Here is a 14274-nt window from a genome sequence, read left to right as displayed (position 1 = left end):
TAACTTTCTCCGAAGTTGGAAATCACAAACGATTTACTCATGCACAGTAGGGCAATGATGATGCTAAGTTTATCCAGAAAAACAAAATAATGTGAATTATACTTATGACAAGGTGAATGGAACTCTAAATTAACCCATGAGAAAATGGATAAGTAAGGACCTCTCTATTTCACTTGAAATGAAGAAAGTTTATTTTCTGATCAGATTAATTACATTTTACAAATCTAATTATAATTACAAAAGAAATATAAATTATCAGCTGTCTAAGAAATATATTTTTGGAAGAATATATTGTTGATTTGATTCAGTTTCTGATGTATTTACTATTTAGACAGTAAAAATGACGAGTTTATTTTAATAAACTTATGATAGAAACTAGAGGAATAGATGACTTACAAGTCAACCTAAAGAAACAGAAGCAGCAGGCCAAGCAGAGGAGAGGTTATTCTGAGATTCTTTTGCCCTTGTCTTGAAGCCTAGGATCATCAGAACTGCTGGCTGCACTGGGCTCAGCTGCTTTGTCCTTTCTGGTTTGGCTTAAAGATGTTGTCTCTTCGTTCAGGTACAAAAGACGGAACTCACACTTTTGCACGGTCAAGCCTAGTCTAGAATAAAAGAAGGAAAACGCACTTCTGCAATAGGTTCATAATTGAAGCCTTGATGAAACTGCTCTGATTCAACCAGTTTGGAAACGACCAACGAGGTATATAACTCGTCCAAATGAATCCACCTTGCACTAACAACATGAGATCTTCTTTAGTGAGGCAATACGTATGGAGATTTTCCAGACTACCAATATCGGTTTCCAACCGACAAGTAAGGTTGCCAGCAATAGTACAACGCTCCCGGACTGAAAATAAAACACAGAGACCAACTCCCATCCAAGTAGGATCATCGTACAAATTCGGGGGTATACGGATTGTCACTTGGGGCTCATCACTCCGATGGCTGAACAGGTCCATAATTTCATTTGGAAGAAAACAATAGTTGAAGCATGGATCAAAGTCCTGTAAAATAGAAATATTGTGTATGATTAGTGAGAGTGAAAGAAAGGGAGAGGGAATAGTAGTAGGTACCTTTGTGGCTTGTAAGATTTTCATTGAGATGATTGGATCTTTAACATGGCTAATCAAATACTCATAGTTTCTTAATTACCGGCAGGTTGCTCTGTTAGCGTTGATTCTTAGCTCTAGTACTTTCGCCTTTAGCCACTGGTTGACGGACGAGATCCACAACTTCAGAAACCAAGCCGGCACGGAATATTATTTTCTCAAACTCCTCCTCATCATGCACGTGGAAGAAACGAAGCCCACATTTCTGAGCCATTAAACCTGGCCAGTCGCTTAAGAATGAAGCCTTCAGGAAACTGGATTGATTCAACCAATCCGGTAATGACCCATGTGGAATATATGACAGCCAAAGAAATTCATCTTGTATATATAACCACCTAAATTCTGCTTTAGTGGTGGCGTGGACATGGAGTACTCCTTGCTCTGGGCCAGCTACATTGTTGCTTTCCAAATGACAAATAAGTTGGGGAGAAATTGCCGAATCGGGCTTCTCAGGGATGGCAGTTTGATCCTCATGGACTGAAAAATAAGCACAAAGAAAAAGTCCCATCCAACCACTGTCATCGTACAAATTTGTGGGTACGTCAATTTTCACCGACGGCTCATTACTACGGTGGCTGAACCAATGAAGGATTTCTCTTGGAGGGAAACACAAATTGAATTCAGAGCATCCATCAAAGTCCTGTAAAATGAATATATATATATATATATATATAGAAGGTGTACGAGGTACCGGTGTGCATTAGTCAGTGCAGGGAGAGAGACAAAGAAATGAATATATACATACATAATCCTAATTTCTTACCAGTAAGTCTCTTTTGCCGAGTTGATCATCAGTCTCCGCTTGCTCAATAGGTCTTTTACATATTTGAGTTAAGAAGTCCTTTGTAAGTATGCTTCCTACCTCAATATCATTTGGATTTTGCTCATTTATTTTTTCATGATCACCACCCGCATATTGCGAAATAGAATTGGCAAGTTGATCAATCAAGGCCTTGCAGTGTTTTAGTTTTTGCTCAAATTCTACCTGATCATGTTGGAACAAAAGACGAAACCCACATGTTTGCACCGTCACACATGGCCACCAATCACTTTCAAACGAAGCTTCAATGCTGCTGCACTGGCGCAACATATACTTAAATGGCTCACCCGGTACGTAGGATATCCAAATGAATTGGCCTAGACAAATTAACATCAAGATTTCTATTCTCGAGGTGCCACAACCAAAGTCCTTATCATCCAAACCAGCTACACCGGTTCTGAATTGACAATTTAGGAAGTGGAGAGTTTCTGAAACCCAATTGTCAATGATGGTTTCTGGATCCCCGTCTATTGAAAAAGAAGCGCACAGAGCGAATCCCTTCCAATTGTTGTCATTGTACAAATTTGATGGTATGTCAATTGTCACCGAGTGCCCGCGACTCTGATGACCGAACCACTCCTGGGTTACGTTACTTGGAGGGAAGCAGTAATTATAAGAAAAGGAGGGATGAAAGTCCTGTAAAATAGAAAGTGTCCAATCAGAGAGCTGATAATGATGCTTGTGAGGGTGTACGTGGATCATGATCCGAAGAAGTCTTACCAGTGGGCCCGTTTTGTGAGAGTGTGGGTGCTCATACTGCATTTGCTCCGGACCCCCAGGGGGAGGGAGAGACCTACGGCTTTGGATGTCCTTGGCAAAGGCAACAAAGGAGGCCATGAGTTGTACATATGTACAAGTAAACTCTTCCATATTTTCCTGGTATACAAGACTAACCCCACACTTGACCGCCGAGACATGTTCACTTATACTCATAAACGAGAAGCCAATCCAAGTGACTTCACTCCACTGCTCTGAAAGCAACCAACGTGGTTGGAACAACACCCAAATGAATGAACGTTGGTGATTTTGTACTTGGGCTTCACTGATGCTAGACTCAAATAACGGACTCACACAACCAAGGTCGGTTTCCACATGACACATGAAGCGATGATGAAATCCCGAATCCAAATTTATGGCACTTGGATGCTTGTGAAATGAGAAAACACAACATAGAGCAAATCCCATCCATTCAGGATCATAATACAAATTTGGAGGTAGAATAATTTTCACTGAGGGCGCCCTGCCACTCTGATGCATGAACCACTCTGGGATTTCACTTTGAGGGAAGCAAATATTGAATACGTTGTGGTTGATGTGGTTGATGTGGGTGCGCTGAAATTAAAAACATGTAGAAATTAATGTTTGTAAATCAAGCCTGACTTTTTTGCGAGTGCAAAGCAAAAAAGAAAATTGTAAATTGATATCACACGTAGAAAATTGTTTGATAATACAAATAAAGAATAAAGGAGTACAAACTTAGAGAGAGAGAGAGACCTCCAAGTTCAATTTGAACTGATCTTCAAGGACGCGTATTGACGAAGTACTTCCAGATTGATAATCCCGTAACGGTATGCCTAAAACTGTAGAAGTGCCAGCTTGATTTGAAAATGATTCTGGTGAAGCACAACCCCCCTCTGCTACATTTTCAATACTCGGTAGAAGCTTAGGCATGGCTTGAGGCCCCCTGCAAGTATAAGAACATATTTTACAATTCACTTATATATATATATGATGCAGTCGTGCACGTATGATAACAAACCTATTAACCTTTGCAATGTGAAAGAGCAACTAAAATCCGTTCCATGGTCGCAGCCTCGCAATTCTGTAACTTGAGCTAAAAGATTCAAGTGATAAGATTGATGATACTCATTCGGGCACTCTAACATGCACTGGACTAATGTTTCCACAAACTCTTCAATATCTTGGTCGCATACAATACGGATTCCACACATTTCAAACTTCACTACACGTGGGTTATTGCTTTGGAATGAAGCCCAAATCTCACTACACTGATTCAACCCAAATAGCAGGCGTGGTATATAAAATACCAAAAGCCGACGTGACCCAAAAAAAATGTCTCTAGACAGCGGAAAGGCCCGGTAAGGGGCTTGACCAGAAGCCAAAAGACCAGAAAAATTTAAAAAAATTGTTGAATCCTGAGCTGGTTGCTTGTCGACAGTATACAAAGCATATACAGAGAATCCCATCCATCTCGTATTGTTATGCAAATTTGGAGGCGGCTGCATTCTTAGGTCGGACACAGAATTTTGTTGATAATTGAACCATCTGGGAATCGAAATTTGAGGAAAGATATAATCGTACCAGTGGTTTCGTGCAGGGTCTTCCTGTAAAATACACACACACACACACACACACATATATATGGTGTTCATGAGTGAGTGAGATAAAAATAGATAGAGAAATTATGGTTTTCAGTGAAGAAATCCTATATAGGCCGGGAGAGATAACCTGGTACAATATTGAAAGCAATGTGTTGAGCTCTGTTTTCAGCCTGGGGTTGGAGTCACTAATTTGGGCATCAGGGCTTTCGGAAGAGTTCTTATGATACTCAATGAATTCTTGATGACGTTGATGTAGGACATCAGGGCTCCCAAAAGCTTCCTGGCTGAAATGTTTGACAAACTCTACCATATCTTCCTCGTATACTAAACGTGCACCGCACAGTTTAATCTCAACATGTGGGGTGTTGGTTGTAATTGAAGGGCTAATGCAGTCGCGCACATCTAAATGGCCCCTAAACCTCACATGCGATATAAATAGCCAAAGTCCAAACGAGCCAGGCCGATAGAATTTGTCTTTAGGGAAAGTAAAAACCAGGGGAGAATCTACAACACCTCCATCCATGTCCAAGCGACATATAAACTCAAGAAAACTTTTTGAATCCTGAGCAGGGGAGTCCTCATTCTTCAAATTCTTATCAACTTCAAAAATAGCACACAACGCAATTCCTCTCCATCTGTTATTTTCATACAGATCAGGCGGTAGCGGGATTGGTACAGATGACCCTTCAGGGTTCTGATGGCTGAACCACTTTGGAATTTCAGTTTGACGGAAAACGCCATTAAATCCTTTGCTTTGATCAATTTGCTCCTGCAAAATAGTAAAAGTAAAAGGATAGTTTTCAGTGTGTGTGTGTGTGTGTGAGAGAGAGAGAGAGAGAGAGAGAGAGAGAGACCATTTGATCCTCCATGTATCTTTGCCACAATGGCTGCAAATGTATATTTTGCAAATTAAGCTGCTCGTGAATAAGCTCGAGTTGGTTGGGAACACTAAGTTTGCATTCTTCATTGTCCCCCAAGCTGAGGCAGTTAATAAACGTGAATCCTGATTCACTTGAAGTCCACACTATAACTTGATTTGAATAATTTTCCAGTGAAGTGCATTCTCGTGCCATTACATATTGTGTACTTAACGGAATATTTGTCAATGATTTAAGCCTGCTACAATTGTCCAAGTAGAGAAATTTAAGCTTAGAAAGCTGAGAAACGCTGTCAGGCACGCATCTAAAATGGTTTTTGCTCAAATTTAGAGATTGCAGTGAAGATAAGCAACTAAGATCATTGGGGAGAGCTCCGTCCTCCAGATTGCAGTCACTTAGATCTAGACAAACTAATGAGCCTAAACCTGACAAAGACTTGAGCAACAAGAAGTTGGGCTTTGGTTCAGGATGTTTGGCAATAAACAAACAATATGTCCATAAACCAATTAGTGTGGTCGCAACAATTGCTGATAAAATGGGGGAGAGGCCCAGGGAAAAATCTGCCCATAAAGCAAGTGCAGCCGCACCAACTGACGATAGAATGGGTGAGAGGCCCAAGGAATGCCATGGTTTATGTGGGCAAACCTTCAATCTGGACAGAATGAGAGTTTTAAGAGATGTCAAACTACCAATGACACTTGGAAAACTTGAAAAGTTGTTGCAGTCTTGAAGATACAATAAAGTCAGGCCAGTTAGATGCTCAATTGATAATGGCAGTTCCTCTATGGCAGTCCCATCCAAATAAAGCTCCGACAAACGTGTCATACTTGTTCCGATATCTGGAAACTTTTTGAGTCTTGAACAGCCAGATAAGATCAAAGTTTCAAGAGATTCCAAATTGATTTCCGGTGGAAGGCTATTAAGATGTTTGCAATCTTCCAGACTTAATAGAGTAAGCTGTTTGAGAACTCCAATAGACGGGTGAACCTCATACAATCTTGTGCAACCTTGAAAAATGACCCTCTCAAGATTTGGAAGTCCAGTGAAGTTAGGAGTCTTGATTAAGTTTTGCGAGTCAGTAAGGTCCATGACTTTTAGCCTGTGTAAGTTCTATGACAAAAAAAATATATATATAGGAAATTAATTTGAGAGAGAGAGAGAGAGAGAGAGAGAGAGAATTAATGAGGACACTTGCATGAGTGGAAAACTTACACTAAATCCATTGGGTAGTTGCTTGATGTGGCTGCGATGCATAACGAGTTCAACAAGTTTCTCTGGTTGAAAACTCGTCGGCATGGATTTCAGAGGATATTCATGCCATTCCATCAAACGTAACTCATTAGAAAGATAACTGAGGCCTTGAGGAAGGTGCACAGTACAAATTTTAAGCAATCTTAGCTTTTTCATCTTTGAGAAGGCATCAGCATTCAAGCGTACTTCTTTTTGAGAAGGTGCATTTAGTAGTATGCCTTCAACTGAATCTGTTCCCTAAAAACCATTAATTAAGAACAGTATTAAACTAGTATACCGAAAGATATAGCAAAAAATTTCAAAAATTGTACCAATATGTACTTCTCTTATAAGTTCATGTCTATAATACTATAACACTTACTTTACTATTGTTTAGTACTTCAAGGACATCCTCACAAAGCCACAATCTACTGCGCTTTCCGGGTCTTTCCATGCATTCCTGATTGACAATTTCCCAACCCATTTGTTGAAGTAAATTATGCATCCACAATTTTCCTCCTAAAATAGTAATGAGAGATTTGTCAATAAGAGCCTTTATATCAATCTCTGGGATGCAACCAGAACCTTCTAGTATATCTGCTATTCGATTTTTGTCCTCCCCATTGAAGAAACATGCAACGTCTAAAAACAGTTTTTTCTTTTGAGTACTCAATCCATTGTAACTGATTCTCAGTGCTGTTTGAATTCTGTCGTCTTTAGGAAGTTCAGCACTTTCTCTTAGTCTTTCCAGCTCAGCTTTCCATAGATCTATTTTTGATATATCATGCATGGAGGAACCCAGAATTTTAAGAGCTAGAGGATGGCCGTCAACATAACTTACAAAACCATTGCATATATCCAATAAATCTTTTTCACATTGGGGTTTGCCAAAGGCTTCTCGACTAAAGAGCTGCAGAGCATCAGATGCATTCAGTTTTTTAGCATTGTATACATTTTTCTTTCCACATCTCCTCCGCAACAAACCCTTATCTTCTGTAGTTATGATGATTCTACTCCCTGGGCCAAACCACTCATGGAAACCTGCTAATTTTTCCAACTTTTCTTCATCCGCATCATCAAGAACAATAATAACCTTTTTGTTACTTAGTCTGGTACTTGTCGCTCTGATGCCCTTAAGCACATCCCATCTAATTGGCATTTCACCTTTTTTCAACTTCATATCCTGAAGGAGTTGATCTTGTGAATCACCTAAATCACGTCTTTTGACATCACTGAGAAAGCTGCTAGCTTGAAATTGGCGACGGATCCTTTCAAAAACAGCTTGTGCAAGAGTTGTCTTGCCGATTCCACTCATCCCACATATCCCTATAAAGCAAACATCATCCGACGCCATATCCATATACAAATCCATGATTTCCTGAACGCGAGAGTCAATTCCAACAAGGCCATTCTTATCATTGATCATATCATTCATATCATTCAATTCTTGAGATATCTTTTCAACAATGTCTTCGATAAACTTTGACTCAGACTGCCTGTAAGAGTCAATGCAAATCATGCAAACCCAAACGAGATATGCAAATATTGTTAGTTAGATAAAAGTAATAGAAAGCATAAAAATGAAATATTGCTTGTAAAGTGCGTTACAACATCGCTTTCTTTAAAAATTTGCTACCGTCATAAATGGTATGCAAAGGGTTATAGCAAATATTTCTTCAAGATACAATGGAACCCAGAATCTTCTGTTTGTTTAATTGCATTTTGCACAAATGAAAAATAAACCATAATACTCTTAGATTTTCTATTATAGCAAGAGAAGAGACCATCAAATCAAATAACTATCAATGATTATTTAATAATAATCATTAGATCATTATTATTTAATCTCAACTGTTAGATCAAATGTGATTTGACTTTACAGTTTACTTTACTAATGGTCCAGTAAATCCAACCATTAGATCTACCTAAGAAGCATCCTACGATCTAGATCAAACCACCAGATCAAATGATCATGACCATCCAAAATTGAATACTCATGATTAGATCGCTACGAGCTCCGATGCTTCGTGCCAAGTGCGCTATCAAGGCCCCCACTACCACACACGCGCGTGCGAAGCATCGTACTAGAGTATACACATAAGTGCATACACCCAAGCATTACTTTAAATACTTAAAAGTGTGTTGTACCTTATAAATGCCAACAACACTTTCTCTTTTTCCTATGTGGGACTATCTTCATTTAATGCTCTTCAATACATTCATTTTAAAACATTCCCAAAGCACAAAATAAATATATATACATATTAATTTTGAAAATGCTTGAACAAAAGGTTTCTATTTATGCCTGTTCATTAACAAACAAGGACAAACACCTTGTTTCATTATTAACGATTAATTTAGAGTCCTTATATCATTCCAAATGTCAAGTGTCTTTAAAAATCACAAGATCAATCTCTTTATATAAAAGTGGAATCCCATCTCCAAATAGTCAATCACTCTCACTGATTGGGCACAAACCCATGACAGCAGTTTCCCTTTGATTTTCCTTAAATTTAGGGAACAAATTAAACTACTTTTTACTTCCCTATTCAAATACACTTCACAATAGTTTCGTTTATCTTTTCTTATATCAATTAAATATTCTTTCTTTACAAATATAAGTTTGTACCTACACTTACATTTTTTACAAAATTCCAACACAATCCCCAATAAAAGGCAAATAGATGAGAGATGAGAGAGGAAAGAAAGATATTTTGTATTAAAATAATGGATAAGAATCTCTTTGGTTCTCTACACATTGGGTAGAACTGTAGCATTCTCGATGCTTAGAGAATCGATAGGGTATGGTTTTTTGTGATTTTTTTGACATTTTTTTCTATATGTAGGGAAGCTGATAGGATTACTCTTTAATGCGAGGACTTGGCCTTCATCGACTGGGCTTCTGACATTTGTATGGGTAGCCAATTGCAAAAACCCAACCAGAAACCAGAAACCAAACTCTCTCTCTCTCTGGCAAGTCCTATAGAAGTTATTCTCATATATATTGAGTGCTATTTGTAAAACTCCATCACGATGATGAAGCTAGTAACTATTTAGCATATACATTTATAGTAATAAGTGACTATATATATATATATATATATATATATATATATATATATATATATATATTGCAGTCAGGGCAAGAAAGAAAAAAACGATTCTGTCTAGAAGATCGATCAGTAAATGTTACTTACCCATCCTCTAAATGACGTCCGGAGAGATCGGCCACTTTTTTCAAAGCAGCTCTCCACCTTTGCACCATCTCTATCTTCTCCTTGAAACGTTCTTCATGTTTAGCAAAGGCCTCTTTAAAAGTGCCATTTTGATAGCGCACAACACTAGGATCCAAGTGGTAGAAAACGGGCAAGACTCTCATCCCTCGTTCTTTCATGCATTCAACAATCTTTGCAAGTTCTTCCAAGCACCACGAGGAAGATGCGTAGTCGCTTGACAAAACGATGACTGCCATTCTCGATGTCTCGATTGCATCCAAGAGTTCCTGTTTAATGGGTCTTCCAATCTCAAGATCCTCATCGTCCCTGAAGGTTCTAATCCCTTTATAAAAATCCAAAGCGTGATAGAGATGGTCGGCAAAAGTATTGCGGGTATCTTTGCCTCTGAAACTGAGGAAAACTTCGTATTTCGATTGGGGTTTAGAAAAAGAAGAGGAAGGTGTAGATGGGGCTGTTTCAATAATATTGCTGCTGGTGGAAGCCATGGGTTTAGAGTTAAGTCATGAACTCGGTACTTGGTAGGAGCAAGCTAGCAAAACTGTACCATAATTTTGCTTTTGTAAAGAATCTTCAATGTTTGCCTCGACGCGCGCATCACTGGAATTCACGGAGAAAGCAAGCAAACCGGATTAAGTGCTTAACGCGTTAAATGATCTAGAAATTTCAAAATTGTTGACTTGGGTCAGTTGGGTGACTTGGCCCGGTGACTTGGAGAAATGATACTGGTACACAATGTTTACAACAATGTTACAACAGTCCTACGTGGAAAGACTGTTTAAACCTTTTTTCTCATTTTTTTAATATCACACAGCCTTCGTCAAAACTGGTTGGGGGGAAATGAAAAATTCCATTTCCCCCCAAAGCTGAACGAACGCACCCCCTCTCTCTCTCTGAAGTCTGTCCGTACAGTCCCCAAATCGGCCTCCGGCGTCCGTCCCCGGTCCTTCACCGGAGTTCCGCCCCCAGCCCCGCTCTCTCTCCCGCTTGATCTGCCGCCCCCAGCGCCGCTCGCTCTCTCTCCCGCCGGATCTGCCGCCCCCAGCACCTCTCCCGCCGGATCTGCCGCCCCCAGCCCCGCTCTCTCTCCCACCGGATCTGCGGCGCCTAGCCCCGCTCTCTCTCCCACCGGATCTGCCGCGCCCAGCCCCGCTCTGTCTCCCGCCGGATCTGCCGCCCCCAGCCCCGCGCTCTCTCCCGCTCGCTCCGGACCGCCCTCTCTCTCTCCCGCTCGCTCCGGACCGCCCTCTCTCTCTCTCTCCCGCTCGCTCCGGACCGCCGCCCGCTTATAGATTATGTGGCTTCTTATTAAGTTAAGCTAAACCAACACTATTACTATACTGTTGTTTGGATCTTTGAATTGTGAGTAGTATGGATCTGCTTATAGATTATGTGGCTTCTTATTAATTTTTTTTTCCCTCAAATCGAATATCTGTTTCATCTTTTCAGTGAGCTGATTGCCTGATTGTTTTAGGTTAAACTTGAATTCCTTGAATTATATAAACTTATCTTTTCATTTGTTACACTATGTCCCATAACTTTTTCCACTTTCCATCTGCTCCTTTCTTTGATGAGAGTGAAGGACTATTTATTGGATTGGCCTTTCTGGACCCCTTTTGTAATGCCCCTAGCCCGTGCAGTTCGAAACATCTCTTAATTCTGAGATATGTAGATGTTTGTGTTTCTTACTTTTAGCTATGGCTTACCTGAAAAAAGTAAAAAGAAAACTAAAAATTAAGTCAGTTTGATCTTGTATAAACTGTTTGGACCTCTTATGTAGCAAAGTTGTATTCCATTGTTTCTATTGCCTAATGTTATCTTACATGTTTCAGGTAATATTAATGCTGGAATACGTTGAACGATATTCTCTTATGATGTGCCATTCTTGTCGGGCTGTTAGAATATAAGCTATTGGTTATTGTTCTAGTACATCAAGGGATCTCAGATCTATATGTTGGTTGTTATTTACGCAGAAAGTGTAATTTGAGAACTACATGATTGGTGGGATAGAGTGGATGTAATTATGGATGAATGACAAAATGCACAAAATGCAATAATTTTTTTTTTTTTTTTTTTTTTTCGTACAGGTGCAGGTTTGTATAGTTACACCTGATCTGTTCGATTTTGTAATAGTAGCCTGCTAGCTTGTGTTAAGGTTGGACGTTCTTTGTTTAGTGTATGCTTCTTTCTGCAGCGGGAGGCCCAGTTGTTTCAAACTTGAGTGCTTTGTAGCAAAGGTTTGTAGAAAGTTCGTGTTTCCAGCTTATAATAAAATTTGATTTCTAGAAAGTTTGATGATGCTGTGAATGCATTCTCTCAAATCGGACCTCTTCCTGTATTTTTACAAATGACAGCTTGAACAGGTGTCCACTTTGGTAATCTTTATATTTGCTCTGGTGGCGAAACCATCCATTGTCATGCTAAATTGGTAGGCTGATGTTAATGTCAGTGCTAGGAAGAAATTGAGGAATGTAATAATGGTGGACCTCTAATTCTATTGAGACTCTTACATGTATTTTTGCTCATGAAGTGAGTCCAATTCCATTAAGAATAATATAGTAGACTAAAAAGAAGAAACAGGCTTGAAATTTAAATAAACATATTGTAAAATTTGTTTTGCAATAGCCCAAGGCATAATTGTATAAAACTCAAACCTTAAGCAAAGAAGAATGAAGATTTACAAAGCACCTCATTCTTGCATATCCAATCTCAGGTAATCAGGTCAATAAAGCCTAAAACATGTGTATATCTTGGGGTTGTCCATATGGTCTTCCACAAAAAATGGAGTTTGAGGTTCAAAGGAAAATCCAAGACAAAGAGAAATAAATGAACAATGACAAAGTGAACGTGATTTCATCTTGAACATATTCACATGTCTACTTGTGGTTCTAAAACCAGACTTTGATAATTTTGGGCTCAATGTTGCCTTTGCAAGGAGGTAAAACATTACAGAACAAAACAGAAAAAAGAAAAAAAGCAGCACAAAAGTGTCAAAACACAACAAAATACATTGCAACGTTGCCTTGATCTTCGATTAAATTTTTGCTTTGGTTCATCTTCTTTATGAGCAAATGTAGATGTTCTTTTGATCTTCAATGAAGTTGTCTAGTTCAATTTCATCCTGATGGTGTTCATCTACATCCCAAGCTGTATTGCCACTCTGAAAAACCAAGACATCATTTTTTTTTTATTACACTTCATCATATGATGCTAAAAGTATGGGGATCTCACCTTGTCGAGATGAGCTTCACAAGCATCCAGCAATACTGCAAACTCCCTAACTACTCTCCCATCCTCACTTTCTGCAATCCAAATTCAAGTCAATCACAATGAACATAGATTGAACAACTTCAAGAGTAAATTGAGGAAAAGAATGCTCCTAAAGAGTAAATGATCATCTAGTTGCTCCTATATCGTGTAAAACATTTATTCCATCTCCATAGTTCTACCATCACTGTTCACCAACATCCGCTTCAAAAACCATTTTTTTTCACTAGCGCAATTCAGTTACTAAAAGAGACAAGCCATGAAGAAACTCAAATATGCAAATATCATTTTTTTAAAATCCCAAAGATACTTTTTTCAGTTTAGAGTTTTATAAACTGATGCATGACCATATCAGGAGCCCAAACCAATCTTGAATCAAATAGAGAAACTTTAAATAATTTAAACCATCCACTTCTTGAAAGTATTTTAGAAAATTCAGGTGATGCTTCACAAAAAATAGACAACTCCAATTCTATGATTCTATGTACAATTCTATGATTTGTCTTTCATTAATTTTAAGCTTCCTCGAGCTTGTTCACCTGTTTGAGGACTGGTGGCCTACAAAGTGGAACCAAGAATACAGCTGTAAATCCAAATTAAAAGGAAATTCCATCATGCATTTGAGGGATATGAAGACATCAAAGCACTTATTTATCTGAAATATCATAACTTTGAGCCTTCAATTTATTGTACAGAAAGTCATAAGTCCACACCCTAATCAAAATGGACTGCTCTGCCTCAGTTGCCTTCTTGGAAGAACTGTTCTTTTGCTCTTCTTCACGGCGCTGTCTATCCATTCTGGTCAAGTTAGATACTGAAAGATCAGAAAGACATAATTGCAAACCACACAAAAACTAACATCAAACAATAATTTCAGAGAGAGAAAGAGAGTTACCGGAGGGACAGGGACGACCGGCACCGGAGCGAGCGGGAGAGACAGAGGGCTGCGGGCGGCGGTTTCCGACGGACGGAGCAGGCAGATCCGGCCAGAGAGAAAGAGAGATGTGCGTAGGAGGCAGATCCGGCCAGAGAGAGAGAGAGAGGTGCGTAGGAGGCAGATCCTGCCAGAGAGAGAGAGAGGGGCTGCGGGCGGCGGTCTCCGACGGACGGAGGAGGATAACTCCGGTAAAGGACCGGAGAGGGACGCCGGACGCCGGATTTAGGACGGGGACTGTTCGGAGAGAATTCAGAGAGAGAGAGGGCGGGTGCGTTGGGGGGAAATGAAATTTCATTTCCCCTCCAACCGGTTTTGACGAAAAAATGAAAAAAAATGAAAAAAACGTTTAAACCCACTTTCCACGTAGGACTGTTGTAACATTGTTGTAAACATTGTGTACCAGTATCATTTCTCGGTGACTTGACCCACTAAACCGATAAACGACAGGTTTGAAA

At 39.5% G+C, this 14274-nt stretch overlaps 3 protein-coding genes across 4 annotated transcripts; all 3 read right to left on the bottom strand.

Annotated features, from left to right (window-relative positions):
* Window positions 1–271: 271 nt before the first annotated feature.
* Window positions 272–4278, bottom strand: LOC133867028 (uncharacterized). Of its 2 annotated transcripts, none has more exons than XR_009899977.1 (6): window positions 3700–4278; window positions 3427–3616; window positions 2653–3264; window positions 1876–2568; window positions 1077–1752; window positions 272–1007 (listed from the first exon to the last, which is right to left on the bottom strand). XR_009899977.1 is itself a non-coding variant. In XM_062303700.1 (6 exons), the coding sequence occupies exons 1-5, from the start codon at window positions 4176–4178 to the stop codon at window positions 1171–1173; spliced, it is 2556 nt and encodes an 851-aa protein (XP_062159684.1). In that variant the 5' UTR covers window positions 4179–4278; the 3' UTR covers window positions 272–1007; window positions 1156–1170. The 2 variants fall into 2 exon arrangements, 1 of the variants encoding a protein (XP_062159684.1); XM_062303700.1 differs by having other exon boundaries at window positions 1156–1752.
* LOC133866063 (disease resistance-like protein DSC1) lies at window positions 4181–6634 on the bottom strand. Its single transcript, XM_062302627.1, has 4 exons — window positions 6365–6634; window positions 5129–6262; window positions 4305–5043; window positions 4181–4218 (listed from the first exon to the last, which is right to left on the bottom strand). The coding sequence occupies exons 1-4, from the start codon at window positions 6557–6559 to the stop codon at window positions 4181–4183; spliced, it is 2106 nt and encodes a 701-aa protein (XP_062158611.1). The 5' UTR covers window positions 6560–6634.
* Window positions 6635–6734: 100 nt separating this feature from the next.
* LOC133866906 (disease resistance protein RUN1-like) lies at window positions 6735–10197 on the bottom strand. Its single transcript, XM_062303562.1, has 2 exons — window positions 9580–10197; window positions 6735–7878 (listed from the first exon to the last, which is right to left on the bottom strand). The coding sequence occupies exons 1-2, from the start codon at window positions 10101–10103 to the stop codon at window positions 6744–6746; spliced, it is 1659 nt and encodes a 552-aa protein (XP_062159546.1). The 5' UTR covers window positions 10104–10197; the 3' UTR covers window positions 6735–6743.
* Between the last annotated feature and the right edge of the window lie 4077 nt (window positions 10198–14274).

Source organism: Alnus glutinosa, chromosome 4 (assembly GCF_958979055.1).
Source record: "Alnus glutinosa chromosome 4, dhAlnGlut1.1, whole genome shotgun sequence".
In the NCBI taxonomy this organism is placed as follows: domain Eukaryota; kingdom Viridiplantae; phylum Streptophyta; class Magnoliopsida; order Fagales; family Betulaceae; genus Alnus; species Alnus glutinosa.
The sequence above is the reverse complement of the archived record's forward strand: the minus strand, read 5'-3'. Positions and strand labels throughout refer to the sequence as shown.